Source organism: Cololabis saira, chromosome 4 (genome assembly GCF_033807715.1).
Source record: "Cololabis saira isolate AMF1-May2022 chromosome 4, fColSai1.1, whole genome shotgun sequence".
Taxonomy (NCBI): Eukaryota; Metazoa; Chordata; class Actinopteri; order Beloniformes; family Belonidae; genus Cololabis; species Cololabis saira.
In genome coordinates, this window is record NC_084590.1 from 24,123,577 (window position 1) to 24,145,418 (window position 21,842).

A 21,842-nucleotide genomic window follows, 5' to 3' on the forward strand; every position below is an offset into this window, starting at 1 on the left:
AAAATTTTAAAATCCACTCTAAAACAGACTGGGAGCCAGTGAAGGGACTTTAAAATTGGTGAGATATGTTCTCTCCTGTTGGACCGGGTAATGAGTCTGGCTGCTGCATTTTGAATTAACTGTAGTTTATCTAGATTTTGCTGAGTGAGGCATGAAAAAAGTGAATTGCAGTAATCTACCCGGGATGAAATAAATGCATGTATAACTGTCTCTAAGTTTTTAGATGAAAGAAATGACCTGATTTTGGATATTTTCCTAAGATGGAAGAAGCATGATTGGACAACGGAATTTATATGCTGGTCCAAATTGAGGTGTTTGTCAAAAATAATACCGAGGTTTCTACAAGAAGTGGTGATGTTGTATGAAAGGGGACCAAGATGGGAAGAAATATGATTTTGTGATGAGATCAGATGGGTACCATCTGATGGCCAAATACCCGTCCGGTATTTTCAATGAGAACAGGACTGACTATCCAAAAGCCACTTTTTGACAGCCCTAGAAAAACTATGGAAGTCAGCCATGTTCATTAGATTGTCCGGGAGCCCATTCCATTCCTTAATAGTTTTATATGAAAAATCTGATTGAGAAAAGGCGGACTTCCTTTTTGGAACATTGCACTCACCTCTGGAGACAGACCTTAGCACTCTACTGGTCGATTGAGAGTGTGGCTGAACATACAGTAGGCCTTTAGGGGGGGTGGGGCAGCATCGTGCAGGATTTTGTGTAGCAGGCGGATATTGGAGTACCTGATTAAATTATCAAAGCTTAAAATTTTAAGTTTTAACAATATGTGGCAATGATGGAAATGTTGTGGCTTTCTATCAAGAATTTTCAAAGCCTGATTGTGCAAAGATCTAAGAGGGTTTAAAACTGATGATCTGGCCTGAGACCATGAAGACAAACAGTAAAAAATATGGGATAAAATCATGGCATTAAAATAGGATTTAGCTGCTTCTAAAGATAGGGAGTTCCTAATGTGACGGAAGTTGGAAATATTAAATTTTAAAATATGAGAGGTCTTTTTAATATGTTTCTTAAAACTAAGATTTGGGTCCAAAATGACCCCCAAATATTTAATATTACAACTGAATGACCAGAGAGATGGACAAATTCATTATCAACTAAACTTAATTTGGAAATAAACAAATATTATTTTAATTAATTTTTTACAAGTGAATATTTGTGGAATATGTTAATGTGTTAAATACATTTAACACATTAACCTATCTCTCAGCTGGCCTGGGTATGGCATGGGGTATTCCCCGGATGAGCCGGATGAAACGGTAGGGGAGAAGGGAAGTCTGGGCCTCCCTTCCTAGGCTACAGCTACTACAACCTGACCCAAAGAGTTAGAGGATGGATGGATGGATGGATGGATGGATAGTTATTAGAAGCAATTTTCAAGCAAGGCCTACACAATTTAAGTTGTTTAAATAAGTGGAAACTCACTGAATGTGCTGACATAGAGTATAGAGGGAATGCGCATGACGTCACGGATGCGACTTCACAGCGGGTTACACCCACTGAGTGGCAGAAAGACTGAGTGGCAGCGTAAACCTTCAGTTTGAGCACACTTGAAAACATCTAAAATGGAAAAGAGCTGTTGTGGGATCGACTGTACTCATAGATTTAGCAAGGAATCTGAGTTATCTTTTTACAGACTGTTGAAAAATAAGCTTAAGAAAGACATCGCTGCTCGCTGCAATTCGCAGAAACAACTGGATTCCAGGTACCGAAACGTGGATTTGCGGTTCCCATTTTGTATCAGGTAATGTTGGATTTTTGGGTCGCTAACGTTAAACGGTCAAATCATAAAGTTCGGTGTCCTCATCACTTTAATTTCTACAATAAATCCTGCCTTGAAGTAGGACCAAGCGTTGAGACTTTTGTATGCCTTCAAGCTTTGCTTCGTGTATTTCCCCGGCGTAGAAAATTAAGTACATATAAATATCTGGAAACTCAATTCGTGGTCAAATATTAATGTCCATGGACCACAGGTCCTTCAGGTAACTGTACGGGTCACTGTCAAGTCCAACTGCCTTTAATTTAAGCCGATAAACGGCTGTTATCTTCTCCACTAGTTGCAGCTGTTTTTGCCACTCAGTGCGAGTAAGGGGGGCGTGGTCCAGTGGGAAAGTGACGTCAATGCATACTCTCTACACTACTCTAGTAAGTTGTGTGCTTGGATCCATGTGTGTGCACACTATCAAAGAGAGTGTCCTCTCTTGATTTCTAACCTTTTCTGCATCCAGAAAATGAACTGATACAGTTGCTGAAGTGGAGCTGAAAAAGCACAAAACAATCAATGAAGTCATTTTCATTTGTTTTGTAACCTCACATGTTTTAGTTCAAACTCAACTGTCTTTCTATAAACCAAGAAACTACTAGTTATGAACGTTTGAAGGTATTAACAGGGAAAACAGCTGAAATTAGATTAATGTGTGACTTATATCTACATCTCTCCCAGTCTGAGTGTTGTGCCTGTTGTCAGAGCTCCTAGTAGCTAGGAGCTCCATTGCGACAGCTTGTCAGCCTGTGCTGACAGTTTACATCGATACTGAGGCTGCTTTTCGTTTGTATGCACCGGGGCTCTGGAACACCCTGCTGTGGATTTGAGGAAAAACTCTTCAAAATTTGCATTTCTCCATTTGAAATGTGAAAAATAGCTCAAATAGATGCAGATATTGGTATAACGTACTTGACCCACATCTGTCCCGCTGGGCCTATCTCATGAAGATCAAGATTTCTAGATTTCTGTTTTTTTTCCTACTTTTCTAACAAAGCTTTGAGCCGCAAATAAGGTGAGGCTTTTCACAAGTGTTTAAACTTATTCTAACCTGCTTTGCATAACTTTGAAGAGGGCAAACGCACCAGTCTGTTGTCAGTATGTCAGGAAAATGTGTTTCTATGGTAGCCAGGGAGTTAATGTTAACCAGCTGGGACCAATTTTCAAAATGAGCAATAGATTATAATATCAAGTAATAAGGCCTATTAGAAATATAAAACCACAGTGCTAACATTTGCTACACATCATAAACTTGTCTAGTACATAATACAAATGGATGCCATTAAAAAGCCCATTTTCATTTATTCAATGAAGCAAGAATCACATTAAATGCAAATTAATGTTTCAGCACCGATGCCCTTATTTTGTCTGTTGACATCATGGTGTTGTCTTCTTCTCTATTTGTCTTATTCACTGAACAAATATTGCCCAAAACAAACAAACCTGTAAATCAACTGTGTCCATAGCAACCATGGATGTCCACTGTTATTTTGAAATACTGTTCTCATGATTTGTGGAGGAGTCTGGTGAAAGGAGTAATACCTTATATATGGTGTGAGATATACATTGATCACCGATTACACAAAAACACATACTGAGTGCAAGTGTGCCTCACAGGATTTTTTTTCCACCAGCCAGGGGTCCGTCCTATTGCCTTGTTCCCCGGGCTTGGCATCTTTGCTTGGCTTCCCCAATGCCAGATTATGCTCATACGCCGTGGTAACTGGATGACTTCCATCAGGCCTATCATTAAGTCTAATTCCCCATCATTTGACACGCTTCACTCTATCACATGTCATTGATTTGTCCCACTTTTATCAATATTAATTCACTTGTTGATCTAAATCAGTGAAAAAAGGAGTTTATTCTGTGCATTAGTGCACATTAGCAGTTGATTCTCTGTTTTACGTCAAGGGTTGTCATGGAAATGGAACCTAAGACAATTCCAGCTCTATCAGTAAACATGATGTGATGTGACCACAGGCTGTAAAATACCTTGTGTTTATGTTTGTATGAACTGTGCACGCCTGTGTGGGAGCTGAAAGGATACATAACTTAACAATCTTCTATCTTACAGTATGTCAGGGGAAGGTTTTTGTAAATTTGACGAAGAATAGGCATTTATACGACATATGGGGGATTGTATTAACATCCAAAGTATTAGTCATCTGTGTCCTATAATCCACTGTGGGCTGCTCTCAAGTGCACACTCACTAGTATTGTCACATTTGTGCTTGTAGGGCGATCGGTCACATGACATAACCTGCATTAGTGGAGGAAATAAATCATCACAAGATGTAAGAGCTGCAATCAGTCATAAAATCCAGTGTTATTGTTTTGCTGTCCGATTATGATATTAATGAAAGCGCTTTAGCCAAGAGTGATTATACCTGTGATCAGTAGTAATACGGTGATACGCTGAATGAGTCATATCCCATTCATTTAATAAAGGCTTTTTTCTCCCAAAGAGCAGTGAAACCAAACCAAAAGTTTGATTAATGTGAAGAGTCCAAATGTGCTACCGAGGAATGAATCCCAATAAAAGTTTGCATATCCATCAATGGTGAGATGGTGACAAATATCTGATGGTGGATCGTTCAGGACTTGAGTGATACCTGCTCCACAAAATTCTTTGGGGATATCCACTGCCGTTTTTCACGGATGAGAGGATCTTCAGCTCCTCTTTCTCTGGGGCTTTTCAGGTTAGAAACCAACTTCACACTTCAGGAGGGTTTGGTTGGTTTCAAGCAACACAATCGCCCGATTGTGAGTTTCCATTTCAAGATATTGCAGACAAAAAAACAAACATAATATTTCCACGGATGTCACCATCACATCGTCTAAGCAAACTTTGTGTGGAACATGGAAGTTTCTGAAAATATCATCCTTTTTTCCTCAGTCAAGAGGTGCTGTTTCATAAATCTAGGGCATTTATTACAAAACTGTAAATGATAAATAAAATGTTAGTCTTTATAACCAAACAATACAAGATTTAAGATTCTATATTGTCATTGTTCAGTTTTCGTATATAACGCAATTACAGGTGCTTCATCGCAGGTGCTGGTCCTTATATAAAGTGCAGAGTAAGATAAGTAAAAAAATATAAATATAAATATGTAAGGAACAAAAAAAAGTATTTTAATGCACAAAAGATTTCTGTGATGGTGGTCAGATGCGTGTTTAGGAATGTGAAGGCATTGGGAAAGAAACTGTTTTTGAGTCTGTTTGTTCTAGTTCTGGTGCAGCTGTACCATCTGCAAGTATGCCATTACATTTCAAAATGATGAAAGTAAAAACAAAAACATCTATAAAACATAATCTAAAATGGATTTAACAAGAGACTAGCACTGCTGTGTGAAACAAAGAGACAAAGCAATTAAAATGACATGAATCCATCCAGTTAGTTGGTTGATGTCTTTGTTGAGAAATGATGGATGTTTCCAAACAGCAGTTGTGCCATGCAGGCACACCAAAAACAAAGATGTCCTTGTTAAGTCATTACTGTTAGCCTTTGGTCGCTCCTACAGATGGCAGGCAGGGCGGTCAGTACCGCATCAGTATGTGCTTGCAAGTATCATGGTCACAGCTGAGTGGCAGCAGCCTCCTGGGATAAGACGCTGTTTTCCACTGTGCAGTCTCTTTCCTTTTCTTCTTACAAACACACCCCGGTTCAGCTGTGAGACTGGCTCAGAGGCGTAAAAGCAGTGCATCGACTTCAAACCCCTAGATTTGCAGACCTGCTTACAAAACAGCGTGCTTTTCCACAATGAAGGCACATCGGTCCTGCCTTGAACAGGCTGAGTGAAATGGGAGATTAGATGTGTCAGCTGTTTTTAGAAGGGTGAAATTACTCAACTTGAATGCAAAATCCTCAGCTACATTGAGTCATTCTCAAAAAGCATCCACATATGTGCTGCCTGTGGAGATGTGGACTTCACAATCTATGCAACAAACACCTGCATACAAGATAAGTGTGACTTCACTTGATCAGAGGTCCTCCAGAAGTTTCCTTAGCATAGTTAAAGGCATCTCTTTTGTGCCGGCTTCTGCATGTTCTTGTTGTAGGGGTGGAAACAGAAGCCTTACTACACCATATTAAAACCCCGGCTAAAAAAAAATAGACTCAGATAGTATGTGGGGATTTTCAACCAGCAGAGAACAGCCGGGGTTTGTATTGACTAACGACGGCTTAAGTTTTGACAAGTAAAATGGTGGTTTGGCACCAGGATGTTGGTTTTTTTATTTAAAATTGTCTCCTAACAACAAACGAGGAATCAGGATGGCATTGCTGATGGGAGGAGGGATGCAAAAATCCAGAAAACGATTTGACACAAGCAAACGACAAGAGTTTGTCTGCTGCTAGAGAAACTCCTCAGCCTGATGTCCTTCCCCAGTTCAGTGTCTTACTTCTATTAACGCATAACTCACTTCTTCTGACTGCATCATCTTTGTCTTCCCTTGCCTGCTTAGCGGTCCCTTGTAAAGTGTTACCATCATCATGCTGAGTAATTCTTGCTTTTACGAAGCTTCTCTACACACTGTGTGATCTTATGGTTCTGTATTTGTGTATAGAGCCTTGGCTCTTTAGTGCTTTATATAAATGTAATCTGCTCCGCAACTTTTGCATTTGTTCTGTGTCCCCGTCCTTCTACCAGTCCTTGTTGTAGGTCACACCAAGCATGCTGAGCCCCATTTCATCCAAGTTAATTTATTTTGGTTTAATCTGACATTAACAGTGTTGACCCACATTTATCAGGGATCTTTTGATTGTCAGAGATCTTTTGATCTTCGATTGATATTGCCATAGAGCGATCCCTAATCACCACTGCCTCCAGACCCCTGAACAGCATGAAGTGTCTACAAAAGAATGGCTGGGATAAATGGATAGCTTTTCATCTCTGTCACCGTCGGCTGAGGCTGACTTCTGACAATGTCTTTTTTGTGTAATCAAAACCCCCATGCAAAACTGGTAAACTGTTTTATGCTGCATTGTTTATCTACAATATGTGACCCCTTTATGGCACCAGCTCAGATTAAGTAGACACACATGAACACTTGTGTGATGTTTGTGATGTAAATCATATATTTTGCCAGTCTGCTTGTGTCAAAACAACATCAGGAGAGTCAGAAACAGAGATCAGGGTTAGTAATCATTAAAGCTATGTCCAGCTTTTGTGTGTGTATGTGTGTATGTGTGAGAGGTGTGTGATTGTGCACAGCTGTGTGTGTGTATATGCCTATGCTCTTTTAATGTTCTGCTAATCCAAAATGCATTTGGCTGACAAATTAATCCAAGCCTTGTCATAGCTAAGCTCCAAACCCCCTTCTATCCCGTACACCCATCCCCTTCTCTTCCTCGATGTCCTCCCAGGCTTAACTCTATCACTATCTATCTCCAGATGGTATCTTGGAGGTAGGTGTGATGAGAGATAGAGGAGACGTGGACCATTCAGAGACAGTGAGAGTGGTTGACCTGTGTGACGGAGAAAAGCCTCTTCATTGAGACGCACGATTAGACAGACAGAGAGAGAGAGAGAAAGAGAAAGAGAGAGAGAGAGAGAGAGAAAGAGAAAGAGAGATGGTTCATTTGTTGCCATAGTGAAAAAGTAGATTAACCACCGTGAGCATGATGCCATGATATATGCACGAGGGATGCTGTGATTCTCCAGGAGCATTCCATCCTGCGAGTAAAGGTATGTGACAACAACTTCTGGATTCAAAGAAAAAAGCTTCCTGTAGTGGAAAGATTAGATAAATTAAATAAATAATAAAACGATTAGCCCTATTCCACCTAAGTTTGTCGATAATTCCTGTTAAAATAAGTAAGGAGATGTTTCCTCAGATATCTCCCTTCTTAGCGAGTTGATAAATATTAGATAAAGAATCTTTATATTAACAAAAACTGATAGTGAACTAGAGAGTCGATATAATCTTTTTAATCTTTATTCTTTGATAACCTATTGTAATATAGGTTGATAGCCATATTGAAGGTTGTTCGGCACATCTGATATAAAAAGAATAACAAATGTTGGCTGAAAAAAACTTTAAGTTAAAATCTGTTGAAAAGCACAAACAAATATGTTTTCTTGCATAGCCTAAAACAGTTCGTCATTGCCTGCAGAGACAATCAGTGGGCTACATCCTGGAGATGGGAGAGGGATGTTTCAATTAGATTTGTATTGATTTTCTATTTTTAATGATTTGATGTGTGTGGCTCTTTTAGGGGGATCCTTGGTGAAGTTGTATAGGTTAATGGCTCTTTTACTCCTGTGACCGCTATGAAACTTCAAACGTTATCGATCTCCTCCACTGCATCATTATCCCATCCCACAGTGTCACCTTTGGTGTCTTTTTGATCAGTAAGGAGAAAAAAAAGCCCATATTTAGTCCACCTTCATCTTACACATTAGGCTATAACCCATGGAATGGGTCCATTACAATGCAATTTCCATTTATAAGAACAGTTTCATGTTGTATTAAAGTTGGGACTCAAAGGCTTGTGTGAGTTTAAAATTTAATTTAAAGCAAAAGGCAAAGAGCCAGCTCTTAACAGAGGCACTCAAAGGGGATGGGCATGGGTGGGGATACAAAAAACGCTCACATCTGATAAATAAACAGATAACCCATGAAGCAAGAAACTCAATTAACATACTTATATGTACCATCACATTTCTTTTGTTTATTGTGTTTCACAATATGTTTTCTTTACTTTTCAATGCATAACATTGATTAAAGCACAACATCCTCTCAATAAACTATAGCCAATTCAAACTGCTCTGATGAGCTAAATCATGGTTGTTCATTAGCTGGAACTTGGAGCTTTTGTTCACCTTGCTTTATCAAGCTTGATCACACTTTAAGTTACTGTCTGTGGTGTTATAAGTCACTGGATCTTGGAACTGCTATAGAGGAAAAGCTTTTCCTCCCTGTGTGCTGTGCAACAAAGCAGTGCTAGCTGTATAAATTACACGGATTTATGCCAATTATAATGTAAACTGTACTAAGATTTGGACAAAGTTTGATTTATGAGTCTGTATAATTGTTACCTGAAAAAAAAAAAAAAAAAAAACTAACTTAAACCAACAAATGCTTTGTTTCAGTTGTGTAAGACCCTTGGGCTGTAGAGCTTTCGAATGCCTGTTACTTTGTGGGGTGTGGACCCCTTACTCTATGGAAGCGCATACAAGAAACAAGTTAAGAGAAGACGAGTCATAACAAGTGAAAAAATAAAGACAATGGAATCGAATTACAGAACAGTTTATTGTGATGAGTTATCATGAGTTATATCAACTGAAGGGAGATCATCATTTGGAGCAGATCCATACAACCATAACCATATCCATATCTCAATGACTGCACCGCTGATCCTAACTGCTACCTCTGCTGAGACACCTGACATGTTTTCTTATCTTGTTCGAAGAGTGAGTGAGTGCATGTTCAGATGAGCAGTTTGCGAGTTACAAATCTCTTGCTTGACAGATGAGTGCAGAGCTTACAAAGCCTTCATCTAACACAATCACAAAAGTTATGTGGGGTCTAACATGTAGTCACTTACAGTGCTACTCTACAAATGATATTTTCACGTATGAATACCTCAAGTAAACAAGGTAAACAGCCATACCATATTATCTAATAGCTATTTCATATCTCACTCACAGAAAAATACAAGTGGTAATAGAAAAGATAGCCAGAACAACTTATAGCCACCCGCTACCACTGATGCACATAACCGAACGCTAGTTTAGTCACTCGTGTTAAATTAGCAATGAGAGTGTTGGATTTAATACTAGAAAAGTGTATATGCGTGTACACTGTTTTGAGTGTTATTATAACACTTTTAAAATAGTTAATTATCTAACACTGGACGAACCAATACTGTATGATGCACGTACGACCAAAAGGCTCACAATTCGAACCAGGTTGCTAACCGCCAGATCGATAATAATGAGGGCTAAAGTACTACTGGCATTTGTATATGTATCCATTTAAGTTAAATATTTTTCAACCAAATAGTTCCTTAAAACTTGATATTTAATGAAGCAACAGGATAAAATGGCATCTGTAGAAATTGAAGGGCACAGGAAACTGGGGTGTGGTCAATTTAACACTGCAGGTTTTGGAAAGCACGTCACACCCAAAACACACACTAAAACTTGATGACATTTACTCTGAATGTTACGGACCCCTCTGGTGACATTTGAAAAAAAATAAAATAATTCGTGGCCACGCATTAATAACTCGTGGCCACGCATTGATTATCTTGTGAGATAATTAATGCATGGCCACGAGATATTAACTCGTGGCCACGAGTTATTAATGCGTGGCCACGCATTATGTATCTCGTGGCCACTCGCCACTGCAATACTCTTGCTCTTTAATATAAATAGAATATAATTACCGTTATTAATGATGAATAACCATCCCACCAAGGAAGTTGCATCCACGAAGTCCAGACAGTAGGTTATAATGCCATCCACGAGTAAAATAATGCGTGGGCACGAGATACATAATGCGTGGCCACGCATTAATTATCTCGTGGCCACGAGTTATTAATGCGTGGCCACGCATTATTTTATTTTTTTCAAATGTCACCTGCAGAGGGGCTCCGTAGAATGTCTTACTTTCTAATGTAAATTGTGTAAAAAAACACTGACCAATTAACACTGGCGGATTTGCTGTGGAGCTACATGGCAGATTTCCAAGAGTGCAATGTGTGTTTGGACAGGATCACAAACCCTACAGGTTAGTCTAGCCCATCACCAACAAACCCCAAAGGTTTAGTTACATGCAACATTTGAGCAGTTTGTCTTCATTTTTTTTCCCTACATCAGGTGTAGAGGAGGATGGAACAAAATATAAGGTGAGTTAAGCATTTTGTTCAAACAATAAAGCCACAGATGGTGTACAAAAACGACAGTGGGTTTGAACAGATTTAGTAAGTACAATTTAGAGAAAAATGGTTGACAATAATAATAATAACAAAAAAAAAAGAAGATGGAGAGCATCGGAGGCATAGAGAGCAGCGAGAGACATGGGACGAGAAGGGGGATGTGCTTGAGATGAGAGGAGGGGGTGAGGGAGGAGGAGCAGAGGGACGGATGAAGGAGAGAGGTGTTTGGAGAGAGACTCAGGTGTGCGTGACTGGAAAACGGAGGAATCTGTGGAGCTGCGCAGCGACCAGCTCTGGGCTCTTTGACATTGGACTATCAGCAGTCTGTTTCCCCTCCGTGGCTGCAAAATGCATCCTCATTATGATGCGGGACCGCGCAAGTGATTTCAGAGAAAGATGTAGCCTCCCATAAGGTAAGGTTTAGTGTTCAAATCTATCTTTCAGTGAAAGAAAATCTTAGTTCATGGACTCGAAATGTACCCAATTCCCACTCCCACTCCCACTCTTCTGCTCTGAGTGAATTTTTGTCGCACTTTTCGAGCATTTATTTTTCCATTAAGGCACTTTGTTGCTGCAACATCTGGACCAGTTATCAATGAATTGCATTTCAAGGTAACGTCCCGTGTAACCTAGTTATTGAAAACAGCCCCGCGCACTGATGCATAGGATTTACATTCATACCAATAAGATCGGGGGGGACAAACCCCTTTTCCATCGCTGCATGCTGTAGCCATGTTCATTTCAGACCGTGTCTCTGTCATCCTTTGCACCATTTCCCCGTAATAAATGGTTTGCATGCGTGTGTGTTTCACTCGGTGCAAAATGATAGACTTTTATCTCCATTTGCGGCTGACAGATGCAGCGCTGCGCCAGTATTTCTCCTTGGAGAGAGCCAGTTTGACCAGACTGTTCGTCAGTGATTAATTAAGGGCGTACAAAATGTCACATCAGTCTGTTAATTAAACTTAGATTGGATCCTATACAGAAACCATTACAGATAGAGGAAATTAAGTGGATCAGATTTCTCAGAACTGATGACAGAGGATGTGCAGTTAGATTCTGTTCAAACATTGCAGGGTAATTGATTTGAGGTCAGAGCTTGTTTGCAGAGTTATGCATGTGACATGTCACACCTTGTCTGATGTATCTGCAGCAGGTAGTCTAATACCATTACTGTGTTGGCAATTACTGGTGGCAACGACTACATATGAGCTGTTTAATAACCGTTCAGGAAGCATATAAATACTCAGTAGCATGTTTACAGTGTCATGGTCTTGAGCATCCCATGTGGGTACTGGATTTGTCACTTTAGTTGATTGGGTTCAGTGAGGGTCAGTTACACAATATTATTCACTGAGGACATGCTTTTAAGGATGGACTCAGTGAAACTTAGTTGTAGTTGTAGGCAAAACATGTAACGTCACCACCTGAAAAAGATAAATGCATTCAGGACAAAAAATTAAATCCAAATCTCCCTTATGGCAGGAAAATGTTATATATATAAAGCAATTAAAGCATATAAAGAAGTGTATCCACCCACCAACGGGGAGATAAAAGTCTGCCGTGGAATTTATGTGGGTGCAAACATGCCCATTTATGAATGGCATGCATGGTGATAGCATTTTCCCTTAAGTATATGTTTAAAACCTTGAGCATGTCCATTTTGGATAACTGCAGGTGAGTTACTGATGTATATTTGTTCCCCCTCCCCAAATTTATTGTAACACGACCGAAATTCAACAACTAGTTCCAGCTTGTTCAAGGCAAGGCAAGTTTATTTGTGTTGCACATTTCAGCAACAAGGCAATTCAAGGTGCTTTATATAATACATATATGAAGTCTAAGGAGGATGACAAAGAAGAATCAGCTCAGATAATGAAAAGAGAAACTCCTATTTCCCTAAAACCCTAGACATTGACCCCCTGCATCTTAATTACAGTCACGACTGTCTTTCTGTCATACTGAAGATGAAGAAAACAAAAATATTTGCACAAAGGGGATGCCTCTAGATGTTCTGTAAGTTAATGGCTAATGGATGGATATGTGTTAAATGAAACGCTTTCTCAGCACACAGAACAGTGATGGTTTTAATGAAATGAATTGAACGGAAGTGAGTTAGAGAGAGGAATTACATTTGTTTGCTTTTTTTGAGTGTTCATGTCTGTGTAAAAGTTGATCTGGAAGCTTTCATATTGTACTTCAGTGTAATTTAAATAGATAATTTAATTTAAATAGATCTAAAGATATTGATATTGCATGAATTGAATTGAAAAAAAAAAAAGATATGATTATCGAATGGCATGTAGGAGGTGTTTGCTTCGAATTTGAAGCTGATTTGGTACCGTGAGGCCTCCACAAGAGAGCGACATGCAGGGAGGGAGCATGTGACAGAGTAACACAGCATGTATGTGACTCAGAGAGCATTGCAAATCAAACAGTGGCTTTTCTGAGTGAAACAAGGGAATGCGTGAATAGTCATTGGCAGCAGAGTCAAACATTTCTCTTGAATCTTTTCTAAACATGGACACAGGTGCACTCACATGTTGCATCGAGACTTAAGGGGTAAATGTCCCAGTAGATAGAGAGAACTGGGACTGACATGTAATATCATGACTGAGGGAGACTCTCTGCATGTGTGGGATAGAGCAGAATTTTATTTGATTTGTGCAATGGGGCAGCATTTAGCCCTCATAGCCATTGTATTCAGGGAGTTTTCTTTCTCTTTCCTTATGTGTTTTTTAAGCCACATGCCTTCCTCTGTTTTATCTCATTCAGTTTTTCTTTGTCTCTTTTAGCATTCATTCCCTTCTCTGTTTCTTCATTCTCTATGCTTGCAACTCCATCTTCTCTGCATTTTTATTTCCATCTAAGCGTTCCTCTATGTCCTTCTCATCCTTTATTTTCTATATTTCCCAAAAATCCCTTCACAACCTTGATCCTGTATTGCATAAGCACTGGCTCGCTTCCTCTGCTGCCTGGACTGTCCCCGCTATCCTGGATTTCTGGTCAGTTAGATTGCTCCATTGTTGACGTCAAAGGAAAATATATACATTTACCCTTCAATTGCAGAGACAAGACCCATCATAAAAATACAAATTCCTCCATACTTTGTGTCCTGCATGTTGGTTTGATTCATCCTTTTAATATTTTGCTTCACTGTCATCTCACCTCTGTGTTGCTCTTCATTAAAGGGATGCACTTTATAATTTATGATAACAAGACATAAGCAATATTCTACTTTATTTCCTGGAACTAAAGGAAGAAAAAAAAACATGAATGCACTTTTCTTTTTTTTTACCAGGAAGGTGGGAAGCGTTTTTTTGTCCATGTGGAAAACAAATTAATTGTTGCAGTAAAAACACACGAGGGCTCTTTTAGAGAAAACATCCACAATCAACTATTAAAGTGATACAATTAAAGTCGTAACAACAGAGTACTTGACTTGATTCAGTTAGAGTCAAGAGACAAACACTTGAGGATTGAGTTTTTGTCTGCACGCAAATGGCTTTTTTAATCATGAAGGAACAAAATGAGAGGAATTAAGGACAAAATACGGTCACCTAGTGTGTTTTTTTAAAACATTTGTGTGACTTTGTTGGTATAGGTTTCATGAGAGCGCTGTATAAAACTCATCAAACAACCAACAGCTCCTCATAGCAGCTGTGAGGTGTGATACGCTATTGTGGTTGTTGGTATTGATATTATGTTGACACAGCAGGGACTCTGCTCCTTCACAATGATGTACAACTATTCCCCGAGAAGAACTAGATGAGTTTTGAAAGGCGGGACAGTATTTGTAAAGCATCAATACATACAATATTTCAAGATCGACGTCTACAGTCAATTCTCCAGTCATCACATTAAGCTTTGTCAAAAAGTGGCTGGTCAGGGCCCTTCTGTAACTCAATTAATAGAGCATGCACCCCAGGTACAGGCGATGTGCTGCTGCAGCCGGCTCAGGCTTGAATCCAGCTCAAGGGGATCCTGCTGCAGGTCGTAGCTGTTACCCGATCCCCGGTCCCCCTTCCTATAGAATTTCTTTGTCTCGGTCACAAAAAAGCTGATAAAGAAAAGTATACCCCAAACATCTAGAAAAAATAAAGAGGCTGTCCATTATTTGTGTGACAGGGCCATTATTATTATGTTAATGCTGTCATTTTCCCAATTTGCATTTTCATTTTGCTTGCACATCACATGGAATTCACTTTGCATACAAAAATGACATTAAGTTGAGATAAAAAAAAATTATACTTCAATCAACATAGTTTTTTCTCACTCTTTAGCACTAGCTGAAAAATAAACTTCTAATTGATGTGTGTTATGGAAAGATAAAAATAAACTTCTAATTGATATGTGTTATGGAAAGAAAATAGTCACACAATCTAAAGCTTTTTAAATGTTTGGATTTAATGTGAAATTCCAATGATGCAGATTGGCTAACTACATTCATTGAATTAAACATTGGTCAAGAGATCTTTTTTTCAAACCATTTTTTACAATAGTACCAGATATTCTCTTTACACACTTAAGGAAAACAATCAATTAAATGGTGTTGCGTAAAAACAAAAATATTAATCAACTGTGGAAGCGATAGGGCTGTAAAAACACCACCGAGCAAAGTTGGTGGAGCGTTGGCCCGCCTGTCAACCTCTTTTTCTGAGGGGTTGTACTTTTTGAGTGTGTGTTTTTAAAGTTGCACTGCTTTCTTACTGGTTTTTCCAACGTCTTCCACCCAGCCTTTAATGTTTAATGAACAGGTCACACTCCCATGTTCTAGTTGTAATGTTGAGTGAGCGGATTAAGTTAGCCACTACACAAAGCGAGAGAATGTGGTTACCATACTTGTGAACATCAACATCAGTGAAATTGTGCAAATTTACAAATTGTAACATAGTCTCTTCTGCTTGTAGGTTTGAGTGAACATGTCTCTCCGTCGTCCGTTACTGTGGAGACCAACTCAGCCTTCTAACAGGGGGAGCCTGGGATTGTTTCAGCCAACGAGATTAAGCCTGGATTTTCTTTTGAATTTCCCAGTGTGCATTGCTGCACCTGCTTCAGCTGTTACAGCGACTGCCCCACCTTGACATCCAAGTGAAGACAGAGTAGCTGGAAAGGAGTATCTTAAAATCATTTCACATCCTCCACTAGCTCCTGACATGGGCAGGGAAAGTGTCCCTCGGACAAGTAGCGCCCTGTGACGGCTCTGCGCAACAAATCTAAGACCTGCTTCTCCTTTTTTACCTCAACGGACCAAGATGATACTTCGTCTGCTGCTAGTGTTGTCCATCTGGGTGGGCGTTGATCAAATCGACTCTGCCCAGTCCAATGAAAGGCGCGTTGTAGCACACTTGTCTGGTGACATCATCATTGGAGCTCTGTTCTCCGTCCATCATCAGCCTCCCGCCGACAAGGTGATTTTGTGTTTCTATGTCCGTCTTCAGTATATATTATGTACATTATAAAACTATATAAATACAACTCGATGCAATGCAAGACAACTTTTGTCACTTTTCTGTAAGTGTCACTCCAGATTGACTTGTTACAGGTTGTTTTTCTGACCTTCCTTTACAGGTACACGAGCGCAAGTGCGGGGCTGTGCGAGAGCAGTATGGCATCCAGAGGGTGGAGGCCATGATGTACACACTGGACCGCATCAACGCTGACGTACACATCCTCCCAAACATCAGCCTGGGCTGTGAGATCCGTGACTCCTGCTGGCACTCTGCTGTGGCTCTGGAGCAGAGCATTGAGTTCATACGGGACTCGCTGGTGTCGTCCGACGAGGCGGAGGAATTGGCCGGGGGAGGATCTTGGGGCGGAGGAGGCGGAGGAACAATGAAGTGCTCAGATCCCTCGGCTACTCCAATGCGGGGAAAGAAGCCAATTGTGGGTTTAATTGGACCGGGGTCAAGCTCAGTGGCCATTCAGGTCCAGAATCTGCTTCAGCTATTCAACATACCACAAATTGCCTACTCTGCCACCAGTATGGATCTGAGTGATAAGGTGAGGCGTTTGCCTGTTGTTAAATGTTATTTAAGCTGGACAGATGTCGACACATAAATATTAGAGATCCAATTAAAGAGATAATTGCTTAGTGCCACTTAAATGTAATTTTAATTTAATTATGCAAATGTATTCATTATCCACTCGTCTAAATGTCATTCTTGCTGCCGTACGACTGCTTATCTTTGATTTTGTCTGCTTTGTTTCAGAGCCTCTACAAATATTTTATGCGGGTGGTTCCTTCAGATGCCCAGCAGGCACGCGCGATGGTGGACATTGTCAAGAGATACAACTGGTCCTACGTGTCTGCCATCCACACTGAAGGTATAACTAATTACACCTTCAATCTCCAGTATACTGTATATATGTTCAGACTTTGTCTTCTTGTCGCCTTGTTCTCTTTATTTGTTCTGGTCGTGGATCTTTACTTTTATTTACGCAAATATTTAAAAGTGATACTGTTCAAACAGAAATACATGTGGAAAAATGTGATCATTTAAGGTGAAGAAGTACTTCAAAAATTGTGGGCTATGTGAAAAGCAAAAAGAATTTCCTTCAAACTTTCCTCCAGCATCCTTTGATCATTTCAAAGAAAAGAAGGGGTTGAGGAGAGAAATGTAATTGAAGATATCTGTCGTGCTGTAGCAAAACTGCAGAAAAGAGTGAAGGAGAAGTGAATTTTTAAAGAGATGAACGTATGGACAGTTTATGAGAAGAAAGCAATTCGTATTTTTTCCGCCACATCAGCCAAAAATCTGATATGTCCTCCCAAAAAATGGGGAAATACACCAGCAGGTGCTGACTGGAGGTAGACATATACAGTATTTACACAAACAGATGAGCAACAGTGAGCCAATGAAGATGGAGAAATCAGCTGCTTCTGATTTCAAAGCATTTATCAAAATAAAGACTCAAATACTTAAATGCGAATATTATGTAATTGGAGAGGAAAATCATTTTTACAAAGAAACCAACTTCCAATGATTCATTTTTTTCATTCATTCTCCTACTACACTGCAAAAACAGCCCCTCTAGAAATGACATTTTATTTTACTAAAATTTTTGAAATCAGCGAAATGGTCTAAAATAGTTACATTTTCTTGAAACAAAGCTTTTTTTTCCCAAAACTTTCTTAGAAATTAGTTTTTGCAGTGTATGAAGGTCTTATTGAACTTTTACATTTTTGTTTGCAAGTGTGAAATCTTACAAACCGTCTATGTGGATGTGTCCATCATGGTAAACCTGATCATGACACACACAAACACACACACACACACACACACACACACACACACACACACACACACACACACACACACACACACACACACACACACACACACACACACACACACACACACACACACACACACACACACACACACACACACACACACACACTCTCTCTGTGCCAGATGAAGGACTGTAGCATCTGGCTTTGTTGGGGACACTAGAACAGCATTTGAATTTAATTACAGTGAATGTGTTAGTGTGTGGTGTTAATGTTTTTAAGTATGTTACATAAACATACCAAGAGTTGATGCGTGCGCTTGCGTTGGAGAGAGAGGTTTGTGACAGCTTGGAGAGATTGAATTCGAGGAAGAGGTCAAACATACAGTTTATAATGTAGCAATAAAAGTCCAATGTCACAGCAGCTCTCAAAGTGCATAAAACTTACTGTTCAGATACGAAAAGACTGCAAGCATCTAGAGATCACACTGAAATCACTTTATTTATGTGTGATTTATGGGCATTTATCAATTTCGAGGATCTGTAAACTGCTGCACAAAAAAAGAGCAGCAACCACTGCTATTTTTCATGTTAGATATAAATAAATTTTAGGCTGGATTTAACACTCCTGCCTGAATAAAGGTGAGACAACTGTAAAATGTATTTTGGTCATGGAATGTATTTTCCATACCATCAATTATTATGATTAAAAAACACAAATAAAAAGGGAGAAACGTCAGATTTAAAAAAAAATAAGGCAATGATCAAGAAAAATAGTAGTAATAGTTTTGTTCAAAAATGGTCTAAACTGTTGATACTGAAACGATTCCAATCAACTCATTTGTAGTAGTATTATAACATATATAATACTATATTATAACATAGACTGGCGTTAGTCTATATATAATTTATTCCACTCTGCTAGAGTAGTCTAAACTATAAAAACAGTCCACACAACCTTTTCTGTTCATTTTAACATTAGATAACTTGGTAAGGATCATTAGCACTAGTAAGAAATAGACATTTGCAGACTATTTCTTATATCCCCAGATCATCATCATCATCATCATCATCATCATCATCATCATCATCATCATCATCATCATCATCATCATCATCATCATCATCATCATCATCATCATCATCATCATCATCATCATCATTCTCACCTGTTACATTGTCAGTAAACATGTTTTGGCTGTGGAGTCAGTTTGAATTTGTCGTGTATTCTAAGAGTTTCACTTAAATACAAACCCTGTTATCCTAAATTCATAGCACTCACATTCTTAGTACAAACTCATGCAATTTACCCTGGTTATATTCTGTCATGCCCTACGTATATCAATTTTCTCACAAGTGATAATGGTGCACTGTGAAAAAAGACCGACACTACCAGTGTTACCAGCTTAGTAAATTACTTCTGATTTGTAGCCCTTTTTAGACCTCCTCAGGGACTCTCATCAAAATTGTGACTTTCAACAAATCTAGCCCTACTACCGCCCTGCAAGAACGACATTTCTCCTGCTGAAGAAGTGCTTTTCTCTGCTGCTACTCTGATGCTCCTTCAAACGCAGCAGCACCTGTGAGCTTCTTGCACATCGGGACTGTGTGGAAAAAAACACCCCACCATAACAAAACCATCTAGACATTCTGTCACTTCTGACTGTCTCTCTCTAATTGTCATGCATGTAAACATGACTGAAATCAAACAGGGACGTGATGTGAATTTGTCATAAAATGCAGCAGATATAAAACAAAGATTTTAGCAGAGTTGAGTAATCAGTTGAGTAATCAGTCTCAAAATGCTTTGATACTCACTACAGGTTGATCTTGATGGGTCATTTGTCAGATTTGTTTCACCATATGTACTGAAAAAAACATAAGATTTGTGAACCAGAGCGGCTCTATTTGGAATTTGGTTGTGATTATATATGGTGTATGTGATCAAAGAAAGCAGGAGAGATGCAAGCGTGTATCTCCAACTCCAGAAAAGGGGTGATCATCGATTGCCAGGAGTTCCTTGATTTTACTTTTTGTGATTTTACTTTCTTTTATTGTTTATACCAGTCTTCTGGTTAGGTGTTTGCTAGATTTAATTTGAACTTCAGCGTTTTTTAGGTTCATAACTCTGGGCATGTGCAGCAGGATGATATTGTTTTAAATGCTACAGTAAATAGGTGTGTTGTTCCAGATGTTTTCGGGTCATTTTTGGACTATTCTATTCCTATAATGAAAAAAATGATGTTATTTTCAGCACCTCATCAGCTGATCACCTGTCAGACACGGTCAAACTGAAAATGTGATCATTTCGGACAGCAGTTGGTGCACATCTGAAAATCCGCCTGTGCTGGTTCATGCAGATGAAGGATCACATACAACCTCCTCTGCATATTAACAACATTATGGTGTCAGACATAATATTTGTCTTGCATGTGACATTTATTTTTCTTGCATGTGACATTTACTCTTTTCCTCAGTGATTGATATCCAAATGCGTGCGTGTGTGTGTGTGTGTGTGTGTGTGTGTGTGTGTGTGTTTTATGTGAGCTTGACTATAAATCCAAGCAAAAAGATAAGGCACATGTGTTTATCTGCATAGGTTTTATCTGCATATAATTTTAGGAGTGTTTGTTGTTGTGTGCGAATGTGTGCGATGAGAGTTGGGCTCTGTACTTGCACAGACAAGTGGGCTAACCTTGGAAGTGGCTCCCAAGGTTAGACGCCGCCTTCTCAAATGCAGTCTCTCTCAGACACTGAGAGGAAGAGTAGGAAGGGAGGCAGAGAAGAGAGAAAGAATTTGGAAAAACTGGATGAGAAAATATAGAAAATTACAGTTTTTCTGAAGAAAGAAAAGGAACAAGGATAATTGGGGTGGAGGAACAAGGGAGTAGGAGAGAATGGGGGAACGAGTAGTAATAATGCCAAAAAGAGCACAGAGGTGTGTGTGTGTGTGTGTGTGTGTGTGTGTGTGTGTGTGTGTGTGTGTGTGTGTGTGCATGCGTGTTTTGATGTGTAGTGCATAGTCTAGATAGGAGACCATACAGAGGCTGCAGAATCAGAGAAAGATTAGTTTGGGGGGGTATGGAGACTCATTAATGATCTGCATTAGCATTTTGCATCTGGTGGGAAACTGATATACAAGAAACTGAATAATAGATCATCCCAGTGCAGAAATTACACTCAAGAAATTAACAGTATTATAAGAAGGGCTGAATAACAAGAGCATAACGTCATCCTTTGGGCATTAATTTCCCTTTAAAATAAGAGCCAATCCCAATACACCCCCTACTTTCTACCACTAGCCCTCACCCACTACCACTAGCCCTAAAAATGAAGCCAAGAACTTTAGGGCCCTTGTAATCTTCCCTAGGGATTGGGACACCACTTGCTACGTCACTGCGTGGTTTACGTTCGGGTACGTAAGCGACTGCGTAGTTACGTTTGCACATACGTCACACCATATCAGGAAGCCGAGAGCTAAAAGCAAGTTAGCTGTTTTGATTTCCGCTGTAGCGCTGTTAATATGCCACTTTATTAAGTTTTAATATTTTTTCAGGCGTAAAAGTAACCGTTAAGATCCCCAACCTGGGCTCAGTTTATCCAAATAACGCTTGTTTTTTGCTCCAACGTTTTCTCCAACGTTTTCAGAGATGTGAACAGCCTGCCGGCTCGGGAGCTGATTTATGGTTCCGCGTTAAATCGACGCAGATCCTACGGCGTAGGGTATGGCGTACGGCGTACGGCGCGCATTGCCGTGTAACCTACGCCGTAGGCTCTGCGTTGGTGTAACGCGGAACCATAAATCAACCTTTATTCTGGCGAGATCTTCGCATTTTTATGCAGAAACTAACTCAAAATATTGATTTTATTCACTAAAAAATAAGAAATGTCTGCCATGTTTTTTTTTTAATTCAGTCTGCAAATGATGACGAA

At 39.5% G+C, this 21,842-nt stretch overlaps 1 protein-coding gene across 2 annotated transcripts in view; it reads left to right on the forward strand.

The window, feature by feature from the left end:
• The first annotated feature begins 7,292 nt into the window (after positions 1-7,292).
• Positions 7,293-21,842, forward strand: part of grm5b (glutamate receptor, metabotropic 5b) — a 71,445-nt gene continuing 56,895 nt past the window's right edge. The window contains exons 1-4 of one of the 2 annotated variants that reach the window (XM_061719233.1): positions 7,293-7,479; positions 15,587-16,087; positions 16,248-16,679; positions 16,889-17,003. In XM_061719233.1, coding sequence (XP_061575217.1) covers positions 15,932-16,087; positions 16,248-16,679; positions 16,889-17,003 — 703 coding nt within the window. In that variant the 5' untranslated portion in view covers positions 7,293-7,479; positions 15,587-15,931. Of the gene's footprint in view, positions 7,480-10,987; positions 11,090-15,586; positions 16,088-16,247; positions 16,680-16,888; positions 17,004-21,842 lie in introns of those variants that run through there. The other variant, XM_061719234.1, reaches the window with a different exon arrangement.